Source organism: Rhamphochromis sp. 'chilingali' (genome assembly GCF_963969265.1).
Source record: "Rhamphochromis sp. 'chilingali' genome assembly, chromosome: 7".
In the NCBI taxonomy this organism is placed as follows: Eukaryota; Metazoa; Chordata; class Actinopteri; order Cichliformes; family Cichlidae; genus Rhamphochromis; species Rhamphochromis sp. 'chilingali'.
In genome coordinates, this window is record NC_137934.1 from 78,489 (window position 1) to 92,846 (window position 14,358).

General features: G+C 42.6%; 1 protein-coding gene across 3 annotated transcripts in view; it reads left to right on the plus strand.

The window, feature by feature from the left end:
* tmtc1 (transmembrane O-mannosyltransferase targeting cadherins 1) overlaps positions 1-14,358 on the plus strand; it is a 91,878-nt gene that overhangs the window by 34,526 nt on the left and 42,994 nt on the right. For 2 of the 3 annotated variants that reach the window (XM_080886318.1, XM_080886316.1), the window contains exons 5-7: positions 7,262-7,343; positions 9,262-9,401; positions 12,937-13,126. In XM_080886318.1, the coding sequence (XP_080742444.1) occupies positions 7,262-7,343; positions 9,262-9,401; positions 12,937-13,126 (412 nt within the window). The remainder of the gene's footprint in view (positions 1-7,261; positions 7,344-9,261; positions 9,402-12,936; positions 13,127-14,358) is intronic. The other variant, XM_080886317.1, reaches the window with a different exon arrangement.

Consider the following 14,358-nt stretch of genomic DNA (forward strand, 5'->3'; position numbering starts at 1 on the left):
GACCAGACGGCATCCCAGGTCGTATCCTAAGAGACTGCGCATACCAGCTAGCTCCTGTGTTCACTGAGATATTCAACATCTCTTTATCTCAGTCGGTCATCCCCACATGCTTCAAAGAGTCCATCATTGTTCCTGTCCCGAAGAAACCCCACCCTGCTTCTCTCAATGACTATCGCCCTGTAGCCCTCACCTCAGTAGTGATGAAGTGCTTTGAACGCCTGGTCAGAGACTTCATCATTTCTTCACTACCAGACACACTGGACCCACTACAGTTCGCTTACCGTCCAAATCGTTCCACAGACGATGCCATCTCTCATCTCCTCCACACATCACTCACCCACTTGGACACTAGAAGGGGGAATTATGTTAAAATGCTCTTCATAGACTACAGCTCTGCATTTAACACCATAATTCCCTCCACACTCACCACCAAGCTGGAGCATCTGGGACTCAGCTCATCTATGTGTCAGTGGATCTCCAACTTCCTAACTGGCAGACCACAGGCAGTAAGGATGGGCGGACATGTCTCAGCCTCCACCACTCTCAGCACTGGAGCCCCCCAGGGGTGTGTTCTGAGCCCCCTGCTGTACTCTTTGTACACATATGACTGTGTGGCCACTACCAGCTCCACCACCATCATCAAGTTTGCTGACGACACCGTCGTGGTGGGCCTGATCTCTGATAACAACGAGACGGCCTACCTGAAGGAGATTAGGAATCTGGAGAACTGGTGCCAGAGGAACAACCTCCTTCTAAACGTCAGTAAGACAAAGGAGCTGATAGTGGACTTCAGCACTAAGCAGGAGAGGAACTACCAGACCCCTGTCATCAACGAGTGCCCAGTGGAGAGAGTGGACAGCTTCAAATACCTCGGAGTTCACATCACGCAGGACCTGTCATGGTCCTGTCACATCAACACCATGGTGAAAAAGGCCCGACAGCGTCTCTACCACCTCAGACGCTTGAGAGACTTCCAACTGCCCTCCAAGGTGCTCAGGAACTTTTACTCGTGCACCATAGAGAGCATCCTGACGGGAAACATCTTAACCTGGTTCGGGAACAGCACCATGCAGGACAGACGAGCTCTACAGAGGGTTGTGCGATCAGCTGAGCGCACCATCCGCTCCGAGCTCCCTGACCTGCACTCAATCTACAGCAGGCGGTGCCGGACCAAGGCCAGGAAGATCATGAAGGACCTCAGCCATCCCAACAACAGACTGTTCTCTCTGCTGAGGTCAGGAAAGCGATTCCGCTCCCTGAAGACCAACACAGAGAGACTGAGGAGGAGCTTCTTCCCGCAGGCGATACGGTCTCTCAATCACACCACCACACAGTACTGACCCACACATATGGTTCTTACACACACACTGGACATTCTGGACATTGTTTTCACTTCATCACTTAAATCACTTTAAGCATATTTGCACTGCACAAGACATAATGTGGATTGCACAACACTGGACATTATATTCTTCATTTCCAGTTAATACTTGTACAGCTGCTGTTATTGTGTATATATTTATTTATATTTCTTCATACATTCTTATATAGTTCTATATTGTGTATTTTGTTGTACAGTTATTTTATTTTCAACTTTAATTTATATATTTTATCTTATTCTTTCCCAGTTAAAATTACCCTTCATTCTAATTTGTGTTGTACAGTTATTTCATTTTTAACCTTAATTTATATTTTATTCCTCCCTAGTTAAATTTACCCTTTTTAATTTTTCATATTTATTTCCTATCTTATTCATAGCCTTTTCCTTTTTTGTTTTCTTTAGGTCACGAGCAGTTGTCCAAGCATTTCACTACATATCGTACTGTGTATGACTGTGTACGTGACAAATAAAATTTGAATTTGAATTTGAATTTGAAATTTGAATTTGAATTTGAACCTCTCCTGGTTTTAATGGCACTTTGGATTTCCTTACTTTCTGTTCCACTCCCAACCCCAAATAGATGCTGGCAAGCTGACACAGTAACATGGAAGAGGGAAAGAAGTTGGAAAGGACAACTACAAATAAACCTAATGCCTAACAATGAAAAATGTAAAATAAGAACAATAATAATAATAATACTAAAGGTAAAGGATAAAGTAACAAGTTTTGAGTTTTTTGTTTATTCCAAATGATCATCCAGATGTCTGTGACATGTGATGACAAACAACATAATAGAAGGCCTTTGTCATCACATGCTTAAACTCATATATTTTTGCATGAACAGGCAGTCAGACATGCTGTAACTGTGGGGTAGTGTCATGTAATTAATATATTCTTAGTGCTTATTTTCTTATTATAATGTTTAATGTATGTTAGTAATAAAAGCTTGTAAAGCAAGGCCACTTTTGACTCGTAAACTAAGGGCTCAGCCAGACTGAAAACAGGAAGTTAGTGTAGAGCAGGGGTGTCAAACTCAATTGCACAGGGGGCGAAAACTCAAGGCACACTTTAGGTCGCGGGCCAAACAAGATAAACATTTATTGAACACACTAAAACAATGTTTTTTAATAAAAACAGACAGGAATATTATTCCAGATTAAATAAACTTAAAAAAAATAAACTTTAACTTTAAATATTTTGCTCTTCATAAAAATATATCCTGTCAAAATTATGCAAGTTAGAAATATGAACATGCTGCCAAAAACCCCAGAAAAAATAAATGAAAGCAAATTCAAGCTGGGCGTTGCTTCAGGAATGGAACTAATAAACTGTGCGGGCCATTCTGTGTCGTACTTTCCCTTGAGTGTGTCATTACACTGCAGAACCAAAACCAGCAAAAACCATAAATCAACAACCCCTCCCAGGTCACAGTCCCAAAGTCAGACCGCGCATCCCGCAGCGGTGCAAAAAGAACAAAAACAAAAACGCCACAAAACAGTCTCAGGCGGTCCATCACTACAACAAAAGAGTTTCAGTGGCCTACCTCGGGTCCCGTGACGGCAGTGGGACGCTTTAGACGGCCGACCTCGAGTCTAGTGGGGGCAGCGTTACAGCTCCGGCAGGCAGCCATGGATCCGGCAGCAGCAGCAAAACTGTTCTGGGGGCCTGCCACTGATCCAGTGGCAGTGGAGCTGCAGCTCCAGTGGCTTGCCACGCGTCCAGAGGTGGCGGCGCTGTACCTCCTGCAGCCTGCCACAGGTCCGGCAGTAGCGGCGAAACGGTTCCAGTGGCCTTCCTCGGGTCCAGTGGCGGCGGCGCTGCTCCTCCGGCGGCTTACTCCGGGCCCCGTGGCGGCGGCGCTGCTCCTCCGGCGGCTTGCCCCGGGTCCGACGGCAACGGCACTGCTCCGGTGAGCAACAGCTAGGAGTGGCACATGGCCTATGAAGCACTGGTCGCTGACGTGGGCGGTGTGAAGGGCGTGCTAGACGTGGGCGGTGTGGAGGGCGCGCTAGACGTGGGTGGCGTGGAGGGCGCAGAGTTCAGGAGTCTGACAGCTGTGGGGAAGAAGCTGTTCCGGTACCTGGTGGTCTTAGTCCGGAGGCTCCTGTAGCGCCTCCCAGAGGGCAGGAGGGTGAAGAGTCCATGTGATGGGTGACTGGGGTCTTTGATGATTTTCCCAGCCCTTTTCAGACACCGCTTCCTGTAGATGTCTTTTATGGCAGGAAGTGGTGCTCTGGCGATGCGCTGGGCAGTTTTCACGACCCTCTGCAACGCCTTCCGGTCCGAGACAGAGCAGTTCCCGTACCAGTTCCCGTACCCTGTTGTAGGGCAGGGATAGCTCAGTAGGTAGAGTGGCGGCCCCATGATCGGAAGGTCGGGGGTTCGATTCCCCTGAACAGCTACCCTGAGGTACCCCTGAGCAAGGTACCGTCCCTACACACTGCTCCCCAGGCGCCCAATGGCTGCCCACTGTTTCACTGAGTGAATGGGTTAAATGCAGAGAGGGATTTTCCCCACGGGGACCAATAAAGTACACTTCTTTCTTTCTTATACAGTTGGTCAGGATGCTCTCGATGGTGCAGCGATAGAAGTTCACCAGGATGTCTGAGGACAGGTGGTTCTTCCTCAGAGTCCTCAAGAAGAAGAGGCACAGGTGAGCGTGGACATCCAGATGAGATCCTCGGAGATGTGGACTCCCAGGAACTTGAAGCTGCTCACACGCTCCACAGCCGTCCCCTTAATGTAGATGGGTGGATGTGGGTCAGCGTTCCTCCTGTAGTCCACGATGAGCTCCTTGGTCTTCTCGGTGTTGAGCAGCAGGTTGTTTGTGTCGCACCACTCAGCCAGACGATCTACCTCCTCCCAGTAGGCGGTCTCATCGTTGTCACTGATGAGGCCAATCACCGTGGTGTCATCTGCAAACTTAATGATGGTGTTGGAACCATCAGCAGGTCTGCAGTCGTGGGTGAAGAGGGAGTAGAGGAAAGGGCTCATCACACAGCCTTGTGGTACACCGGTGTTCATTGTGATTGTAGATGAGCAGCGGTTATCCAGCCGGACATGTTGGGGGCGGTTGGTCAGGAAGTCCAGTAACCATTTGCAGATGAGGGAACTGATGCCCAGGTCTGTCAGTTTCCTGATGAGTTGTGAGGGGAGGATTGTATTGAATGCTGAACTGAAGTCTATAAACAGCATTCTGGCGTAGGTGTTGTTGTTGTCCAGGTGTGAGAGGACAGAGTGCAGTGCGATGGAGACTGCATCCTCTGTGCTCCTGTTCTGGCGGTATGCGAATTAGTGGGGGTCCAGGGTGGGGGGGAGACAGGATTTGAAGTGTGCTAGGACCAGCTGCCCTAAGCACTTAGTGATGATGGGGGTGAGGGCTACTGGGCGGTAGTCATTGAGGCTAGATGGGTTGGAGTTTTTGGGTGTCGGGACGATGGAGGTGGATTTGAAGCAGGCCGGTACCACAGCGTGGGCCAAGGACAGATTGAATATGTCTGTCAGCACTCCTGTAAGCTCCCCAGAACACGCTCTGAGAACACGCCCGGGGATGCCATCAGGGCCTGCAGCCTTGTGGACATTGATCCTGCTCAGCACCGCTCCTACATCGGTGGGGGAGAGAGTCAGAGGTTGGTGGTTTGGCGTCATGTCTGCTTTGGTTGTGATTGTGGGGTTCCCTCGCTCAAAATGAGCATAAAAGTTGTTGAGCTCGTTGAGGAAGGAGACATCAGAGGATACGGGGGAGGGTTTGGTGGTCCTGTAGTCTGTAATGGTCTGGAGTTCTTGCCACCTGCATCGGGGGTTGGAGTTGGAGAAGTGTTCTTCTACCTTCTTTTTGTAATGGTGTTTGGCTTTTTTGATACCCTTCTTTAGATTAGCCCTGGGTGTAGGCATGTGCATCTCCTGACCTAAAGGCGGTGTTGCGGGCCTTCAGATCATTACATGCTCCATTTTTAGGACTTTACCACACAGCGTTTCCTGGTGTATGAAGCAGTGATATGCTGCTAACTCACCGGTACAGTGATCCTGCATCTTTACTTGCATCCTGCTGACTTGTCCGCTTTTTTCACCGCACAACACCGGCGCTCCATCTGTTGTAAGTCCAACAAGTTTGTCCCAGGGCAGTTTCATGTCGGTTACACTTTGACATACGTTTTAAAAAATGTCTTTTCCTGTCGTTGTCCCGTGCATCGATTTAATGTTCAATATTTCCTCTCCACGGATGAAGATGACCAGCTGTGCAATGTCCATCATGTCTATACTTTCATCCACAGACAGTATGCAATGAACTTTTTGCTTCTTTCACACAACTGTGTTCTTAAATCAGTGGCCATCTCACAAACCCGATCAGCAATCGTATTTCTCCTCAGGCTCACATTTGCCAAAATCTGCGTTTTGTCTGGACACAAGACGTCGCACAGCTTCATCATGCAGCCCTTCAGAGTGGTACCGGGCTGATTTGGCTCCTCTGCTACAATAAAACTTGCTTTCACAACACCTGCACTTTGTGATTTTGCTCTGGTGAAAAAACTCTGCTGAAATGTCAGATTCTTCTTTAGCTCGTCTACTTTCTGTAGTTTCTGCTCTGCATTTAGGTTTTTCAGCTTATCCTGACGTTTTGTCTCATAGTGCCGTCTAAAATTAAATTCCTTCATTACAGCCACATTAGCTCCACTAATAAGACACACGGGTTTACCAGCATGTCTGTAAACATATATTCAGTCTCTGGCGCTGAAAGGCTCTGCTTTCAGAATCAACTTTTCTCTCCACCATTGTGAGCGGCTAGCTTCGCAATAACAGAAGTTTGACTTGATTGACGTGGGAATGTTCCCAGTTAGCCTAGCGTTCAGCACGGAGGCTGCAGCGCTGCATTATGGGATCTGTAGTTTGTATATTATTAGCACCTCATATCGCCGGGTCATGCATAACAATAATAGTACATCTATATAAAATGATCTCGCGGGCCGGATATAAATGTCCGCCGGGCCGGATGTGGCCCGCGGGCCTTGACTTTGACACGTGGTGTAGAGCTATACAAGCATATAAATAAAAACAGGACACCCAGACAAAAAGAGGAACTAGTAACATGAAACTATGTGTGAAGTGTAAAGGACCAAAATAACACCTATATGAGACACATTTTTAAATTCTAATGTTAGAGTTTCTGCAACTGGCTTTTGGGGCTGTGCAGGGCTCTCTCTTCCAGAAGATGATTGAATAAAGAAATATAAATGTTTTGACCACTCTGAGTCGGGTTTTCTCTGTTCTATCATGGGGATCAAAGAATAGGGTTTAGGGTGCTCTCAGTGCTCGGGCCCTAATAAACGGAGCAAATACAATAGGGCCTTCACACGCTCAGTGCTCGGGCCCTAATAATGATAATACTACTAATAATAATAATTAATAATAAACGGAGCAGATACAATAGGGCCTTCGCACTCTCAGTGCTCGGGCCCTAAAAATGTTATGACATTTTTTAACACAAAATGCAATGGCATGAAAATCTCAAAAATAAATTTTTCATTTACAGTCGGACAGAAAACCAATAAATGCTTAAACTGAAACAACGCTTCAAAAGCATACAAGGCAAACGGAAGTTAAATCATACAGAATACAGAAAAAATTACAAAAATAAACGTGGCTAAAAAGTGTTTGGTTTTTAAAAAGATATTTGCAGTCAACATTTTTTGGAATTGACATTATACATAATTCCTGTTTTTATTTCCCTTCTACGACAATTTTTTGCTCTTTATTCCCATAAGCTATAACTTTGCCGTTAAAAATTGAGTCTGTCATAGACACCTATGTGTTTTTTTTTTAAATTCTAACTTAATTTTATTGTTTTACTCTGACTATTGTCTGTCTGTCTCTGACTCACAGTCACCTGTCTAGTTCTACACTCAGGGAGCTCCTCCACATCTGTAGCCCCTTCATCAAACGAGCCTGCCTTATCACCGGCTATGTGAGTATTTGTGTGTGCATAGCTTTGCAGTGTATATATACCGGGTAAAGTAAGCATCGAACACGTCACCAATGTTCTGTGTTAATATATTTCTAAAGGAGCTATTTACATGAATTTATCACCAAATGTTGGTAACAACCCATCAACTCCACACATTCAAAGAAATGAAACCATAGATTTCCAAGAATTAAGTTATTCCATCGCTATAATGTGGTCCACCTTTCGCGGCCTCGCTGTTTTGTGGATTTTTTGGGGGGCAATTTTCCATACTTTTTCTTCTTTTATTTTATTTTATTTTTTTAAACAGCCATTGTGTTCTGCATCCTGATTGGCTGTAGACAATTATCAATCAATCTTGTGCTGTGTCTCCAGAATGCATTCAGCTTGTCAAATTTATATAAATCTTCAATCACTAGCAGTGTGACTCTGAGGTGCTATACTGTATGTTTGTAAGTTTTCTCTCCAACAAACACAACACTGTTGACGAAACATTTTGCACCATCAAAGGCTCCTATGGTAGCACCGAAAGGGCAGAGGAAGATGCTATCCATTGCACAAAAAGTTGGACTTCTGGACATGCTAGTTACCCTATTTTTTTTTGGATTAGGTGCATTAAGCAAAACAAAACAGTCAGATAAGTCAAACTTTACTCAACTCATTCCTCTTGCTTCCCCTACTCCTCATTGATTCTTTAATGATTCATTAATGTTGAATTCTCTGGCAGCTGCTCTATTCCCGTGTTGTTGGCCTGAAAACAGGGTTTGATATTTGGTTTCATTCTATAATACTGGACTTATTTTTCTACGAAGATTTGAACTTTGAGAGTTTAAACAAGACAGAAAAGTGTGAAAATGTTCATGCCTGTCTGAAAAAAGTGTATAAAGTGTGTAGTGATGGGTTTTACAGCCTTAAAACACCTATAATAATTGTAAAAAAAAAAGAAAGTATTGTACAGGGAAGGTGCAAAAAGCCATGGAAATTCATGGCATCAGCTGAAATCTATCAGTAATTAGAAATCAGTCCTGCCACTTAGTGCAAATGAACACCAGCTGCTTCAGTTCCAACTGATGGCCTGTAAATGGTGCGACATTACCAAGGTGTCGCACATGAAACCTCTCATGACGGGTAAAACCGCTGAGGTCTCCTATGACCTTCACAACCCTGTTGTTTCATAACATGCTGATGGCATTGTTACAGAAGAAATGATTAAACACTGAATGTCCCATTGAGCAGTGTTGGATCTATAACTGGGAAGTGGGAAGAACATTATTTCACCATAAACTGGCTGTGACCAGATCCTCCCTGCCTTGTTTCAGACAGAGGAGTGAATAGAACTATCAGTTATCCAAGAGCCAAGGAGCAGTTGTGGAGAGCTGCAGAAATACCTGGAATCCGCAGGTAATGACTGGTCTTGTTTTAAAGAAAATGATAAGTGATGCAGTCAAGTGCCTTGGCAAGTATGCACATCCACCACGCAAAAACATCCTTTAAAGTTTGTTGAGCAACATTTAAATAAGCCTGTGAAATCCCAGAAGAATGGTCTGGTAAACGTTGAACTCTGCCATAATACACGCATGTTTGCAGATCAAAAATCACCAAAAACACAACATCAAAAGAAAAGTTTGGAAGTGTGGGGCTGTTTTTCAGAATATGACACTGGCATGGTTCATATAATTGAAGAAAGGATGAATGGAAATGATTACACATAATTTATGGTTTAATGTCTTTGCGTGTGTGGTCTGGACAGGCTGTTTCCAACATTTGATGAGAATTCCATGTCACCTTTAGAAAGATATTTACTTAGAGAATTGGTGATATGTTCAATACCTTTTTGCCTGCTGTAGACTCACAATCCCTGGAAAGACTTTCGTCTAAAAAGGAGTGGCTTGCTGAGATGTTTCTCTCCTCTATCCTGCAGGTAGTGATCATCGTGTCTTTCAGGCTTTGGCTGATGGGAGGATCCATGCCGCTTTTTTCTGAACAAGACAATCCCGCCTCCTTCTCACCTCACTTTCTCACCAGGTCAGCATCACACTCAGATGGAGACAGAAGAATCTGGTATTGAACATTTTGTCCTAAAAAGTCTTCTAATATCCATATAACTTGTTTCTAACATTGAAATATTGTCCGGTAAACCATAAATACATATATATGGTTTTTATATCAGTGGTGGACGGGAGTGGAGGCCTGGCGCTACTGAACTATCTGATACACGGGGAAAAACAACTTGATGTGTCCAGGCAGCCGATTTATGCTACATCATTGATTTATGACAAGCCGCTTACAAAAATGAACAATAGGAGCGTTAACTAACCCTGATCCTGTTTGGGGGTTTTTGTGCATTGTGTTTAAGTAGCCACTAATGATAAGACTTATCATTATTGCACAAGACAGAGATTGGAAATAAATAGAAAATAAAACACTTAAGAAGACATAAAAATAAAAAAATTGATATAGGAATACTGGCACTGCAAGGAGATCAAAAGGAGGGATAAAGAAAATTAAAAATGGAAAGCAGATCAGCAAGTCATCAATAATTAAATATAAAATAATAATTAAAATTGATCAGGGAGGGCTCAGGGAGGGGCGGGGCCATCTGCTGTCATTGGTTAGGGGGGGAAGACAGGATAAAGACATGCTGTTGAAGAGAGACAGAGATTAATAACAGATATGATTCAATGCAGAGAGGTCTGTTAACACATAGTGAGTGAGAAAAGTGACTGGAAAGGAAACACCCAGTGCATCATGGGAATCCCTGGCAGCCTACGTCTATTGCAGCGTAACTAAGGGAGGATTCAGGGTCACCTGTTCCAGCCCTAACTATATGCTCTCTCTTTCTAGTCAGTACTCTTGCTGCAGCATTATGGAATAATTGAAGGATTTTCATCCTGACTTCCTGATAATAATGAATTACAGCTGTCCAACCTCGAAGTAATAAATGCATGAACTAGTTTTTCAGCGTCACTCTGAGACAGGATATTTATTACATATTTGTTTAATATGTGCCTTAAGTATGTAAATGGTAAATGGCCTGTATTTGTATAGCGTTTTACTAGACCTCCCAACTCTTGAGCCACGATCACCCATATATATATATATATATATATATATATATACATACACACACACACACACACACACACACACACACACACACACACACACACACACACACACACACACACACACTTTGGTGTCACGGTTCGATATTTTTTCGATACAAAAAAAAATGTTCATGCCTTTTTAATTTGTCATTTATTAAAATTATAAATATATATTTTAACTCAAAAGTACAGTTTTTAAATTTAACCCTAACCCTTGTGCGTGTTTTTTATTTTGACAGCGAATGCGCACCTGCGGACCACTTATGTGCAGCCCTGGTTATATAGCTCATCATATCGCAGCCACAGAAATGATTTTGTCCATGAAACCATAAAGCTGCACTTTCTTTTTGCCTTATAGTCTGATTTGTCATAACTTTTCTGTTTTGTGGTAAGCTTTTCTTTGGCTGTCACTTCTTCACCCTGACCGGTCTTATTTGGCTCAGCAGAACTGAAATATATATCCTGCTGCTTTTACACACTTTTTTCACACCATAGACAATTGCCTATGCACTCAGACCAAAAGGGGCTGAATAATTACGCAGACCCCACTTTGCAGTTATTTATTTGTAAAAAATGTTTGAAATCATGTATGATTTTCGTTCCACTTCTCACGTCTGCACCACTTTGTGTTGGTCTTTCATGTTACCCATGTATTTTGGATTCCATAAGGATGTACTTAGTTTTTCACAGGACCACATGAAGTCCTTTGAAAACCTTCTTTTTGGCAAGACTGTGTGTTCTCTTATTAGCACGTGTGCTCCGTGCACAGCATTTAACAGTGAATGAAATTCTCATCTGGTAAACCCTGTATACTGTAGTAAAGTTTGACATTTATTTATTATTTATTCTTATTTTTATATTGTATCTAGTTTTAATTAATGTTAATGTATCTGCATATGTTTATCAATATAAATCAATATAAAGCACCATAACCTTTTTTGTATATGAACTGGCACAAATCACTGCACATTTTGATTGACTGGTTGACTGATCAATTGTTTTATTTTGAATATGTAAATAGAAATAACAACAAGCAAGAAAATACATTGTAAATTCAAAACAACATAGAAAATAAAAATAAAGTTCCCACAAATATACCACAAAATATATATACTTAAAAAAGGAGTAGAATGAAGTTTACATTATTTAGCTGGCTGTAGCTCAGGTGGCAGAGCAGGTCAGCCACTAATCAGAAGGTCGGTGGTTCGATCCCAGGCTGCCTCGTGGCTGCATGCCAAATATCCTTGGGCAAGATACTAACCCCGTGTTTGCCTACTGGTGGTGGTCAGAGGGCCCGGTGGCGCCAGTGTCCGGCAGCCTCACCTCTGTCAGTGCGCCCCAGGGTGGCTGTGGCTACAATGTAGCTTGCCATCATTGTGTGAATGTGTGTGTGAATGGGTGAATGACTGAATGTAGTGTGAAGCGCTTTGGGGTCCTTAGGGACTAGAAAAGCGCTATACAAATGCAGGCCATTTACCATTATTCCTACCCACTGGTGGTGTCAGCATTACTTGGAAAAATCTAAAAGAGTTGAGGTTGTAACACATTAGTGCCCATAGTTTGGAAGTATCCAAAGATGCTTTCTGCCAAAAGATTGAACCACTTTAACGTCCTAACAGGCTTTGAGGATCAAATTAATTATTACTGACATATCAAACACATTGCCTCTTGAATTTTGTAATTTATAAAAGCAGACAGCAAAGTCTGGGTGCCAAATTACTCTTTCAATTAAGAGGTGTTTTAGCCTTCAATGTCCTGTTTGTCAGTTCTCACTGTTGAGTTTTGCTGTTTTAATAGAAGCAGGTAGCTACAACAAATCTTCAGAATTAATACATGAGTCACACAGGTTTGATAATAACTGTTGTTGAGGTTTAAATTTATAATCTTAAATGCTTATATGTTGATTATATTGCTTTATATAAGAAAGGCCTAACTCTGAGTACACTCTGTGCCAAAAGTGTTGACAGGAAACGACATGGTTTTGCAGAAGCATGGTAACTGCAGTAGAAAGTGAAACCAACTAGGCTGTTCGATCGAAACTTAAAGTGTGGTGTGACGTAGAGAGCAAGTATATAAATAACTAGGCTTCCGTTTGTGCTTCAGACCTGGGGTTGTGTGTTTTGTGTTCAGGTCTCCATATCCCAGATATGTAAAATTAAAGATCATTGTTTCAGTTTGACCACTCTGAGCCCTGTGTCTTTCTTGGCCGTAAAGAACACAAAAGAACTGGGATTTAATACTGTGCTGCACTTACAAAAGGGGAGAATACAAAGACTAAATCAGAGCAAACATGAACACCAGCAGCAACTGCAGCATGACTCTTTTAAAGACGTTTAGGATTCAGTATACCATGATCTGCTATAGGTTTCTTTGACTGGGCTTTAAATGTCAGTTTATTAGATTATTCTAAATTAGTTGTAACCTTAGACAACCAAGCATCTATTATATCTTTGTCCTTTTCTTCTTTTTTCTCTAACCTCTCTCCACAGGTTTTTAACCTACTCATATTTGCTGTCCTTTAATGCCTGGTTGCTGCTGGCCCCCATTGTGCTGTGTTATGACTGGCAGGTTGGCAGCATTATGTTGGTGGAATCGCTGGGTGATGTGCGCAATGTGGCCACTATGCTGCTGGCTGTAGTGATGATTGCTTTATGCCTGCACTGCATCTTTTCACTGCAGGTAAGAACAGAAATGTAGTTCAAAAAAGCTTTAGATCACATTTCCCATGATCTCTGCTGCCTCGTGAATCTTGTCTGCCCTCAAATGTGTCATTTAAAGGGCATAAAAGTTTTTTAGGGATGAGTACAATAACCTCAGTTCTATCTGTATTTAAGAGCAGAAAATTGGAGGCCTTTATGTCTTTAAGACATTCCTGCAGTTTAACTACTCTAGTTTTCGGGTCATAAGCTGCTACTTTTTTCCCACACTGTGAACACTGCGGCTTATACTGACGTGCGGCTAATGCATATCTTTTTTCATGCGGCCAAAAACATTTTGCCTGGTAATAGTAGACCAATAAAATTGATAAGTAGTATATATACGGTATATATTTTTACCGGTTGTTAAGAGACGTTGTAATGTTGTTTGTGCACTGTTCCGTAAAAAAACCATAAGCAGCGTAATTTGTGTGTTACCAATACGTACGTATACTTACAGGTAGCCGTGTTACAGGCGCTGTTCGAGGGGAAAAAAAGCATTTGCAGTATGTATTTTTGTATGTTACTATGTTTATGTTACCTTACGGATTAAATTAAACGGTAAAAATCCTCAGGTGTAATATTTCTGTATACAAAATTAATTTTCTTTCTAAAATTACAGCATGTGGCTTTTAATTAGGTGCGCTCTGTAGTCCAGGATTTACGGTAATTGGTGTGTGTTATCTGGCTTCATGGACAGATAGAGCTGGGTGTCATCTGCATAGCAGTGTAAATGTATGCTATGTCTTCTAATGATGCTGCCTAAGGGAAGCATGTATAATGTAAACAGAATTGGTCCTAGCACTGAACCCTGTGGAACTCCATAATTAACCTCAGTGTGTGAAGAGGACTCTCCATTTACATGCACAAACTGGAGTCTATTAGATAGATATCATACAAACCACTGCAGTGCAGTACCTGTAATACCTACAGCATGTTCTAATCGCTCTAATAGGATATTATGGTCGACAGTATCGAACGCTGCACTGAGGTCTAGCAGGACAAGCACAGAGATGAGTCCACTGTCAGAGGCCATAAGAAGATAATTTGTAACCTTCACTAAAGCCATTTCTGTGCTAAAATTTGACTAACACTAACACTCAGTGATTTGTGTATTTTAGTTTTATTCTTTGATTTTTGTATGTTCTTAGTGTTTCCTGTTTTATTTTGAAAGAGTCTGTTGTGTCTTTATCTTTGTGTTTAGGTTCACTTCCC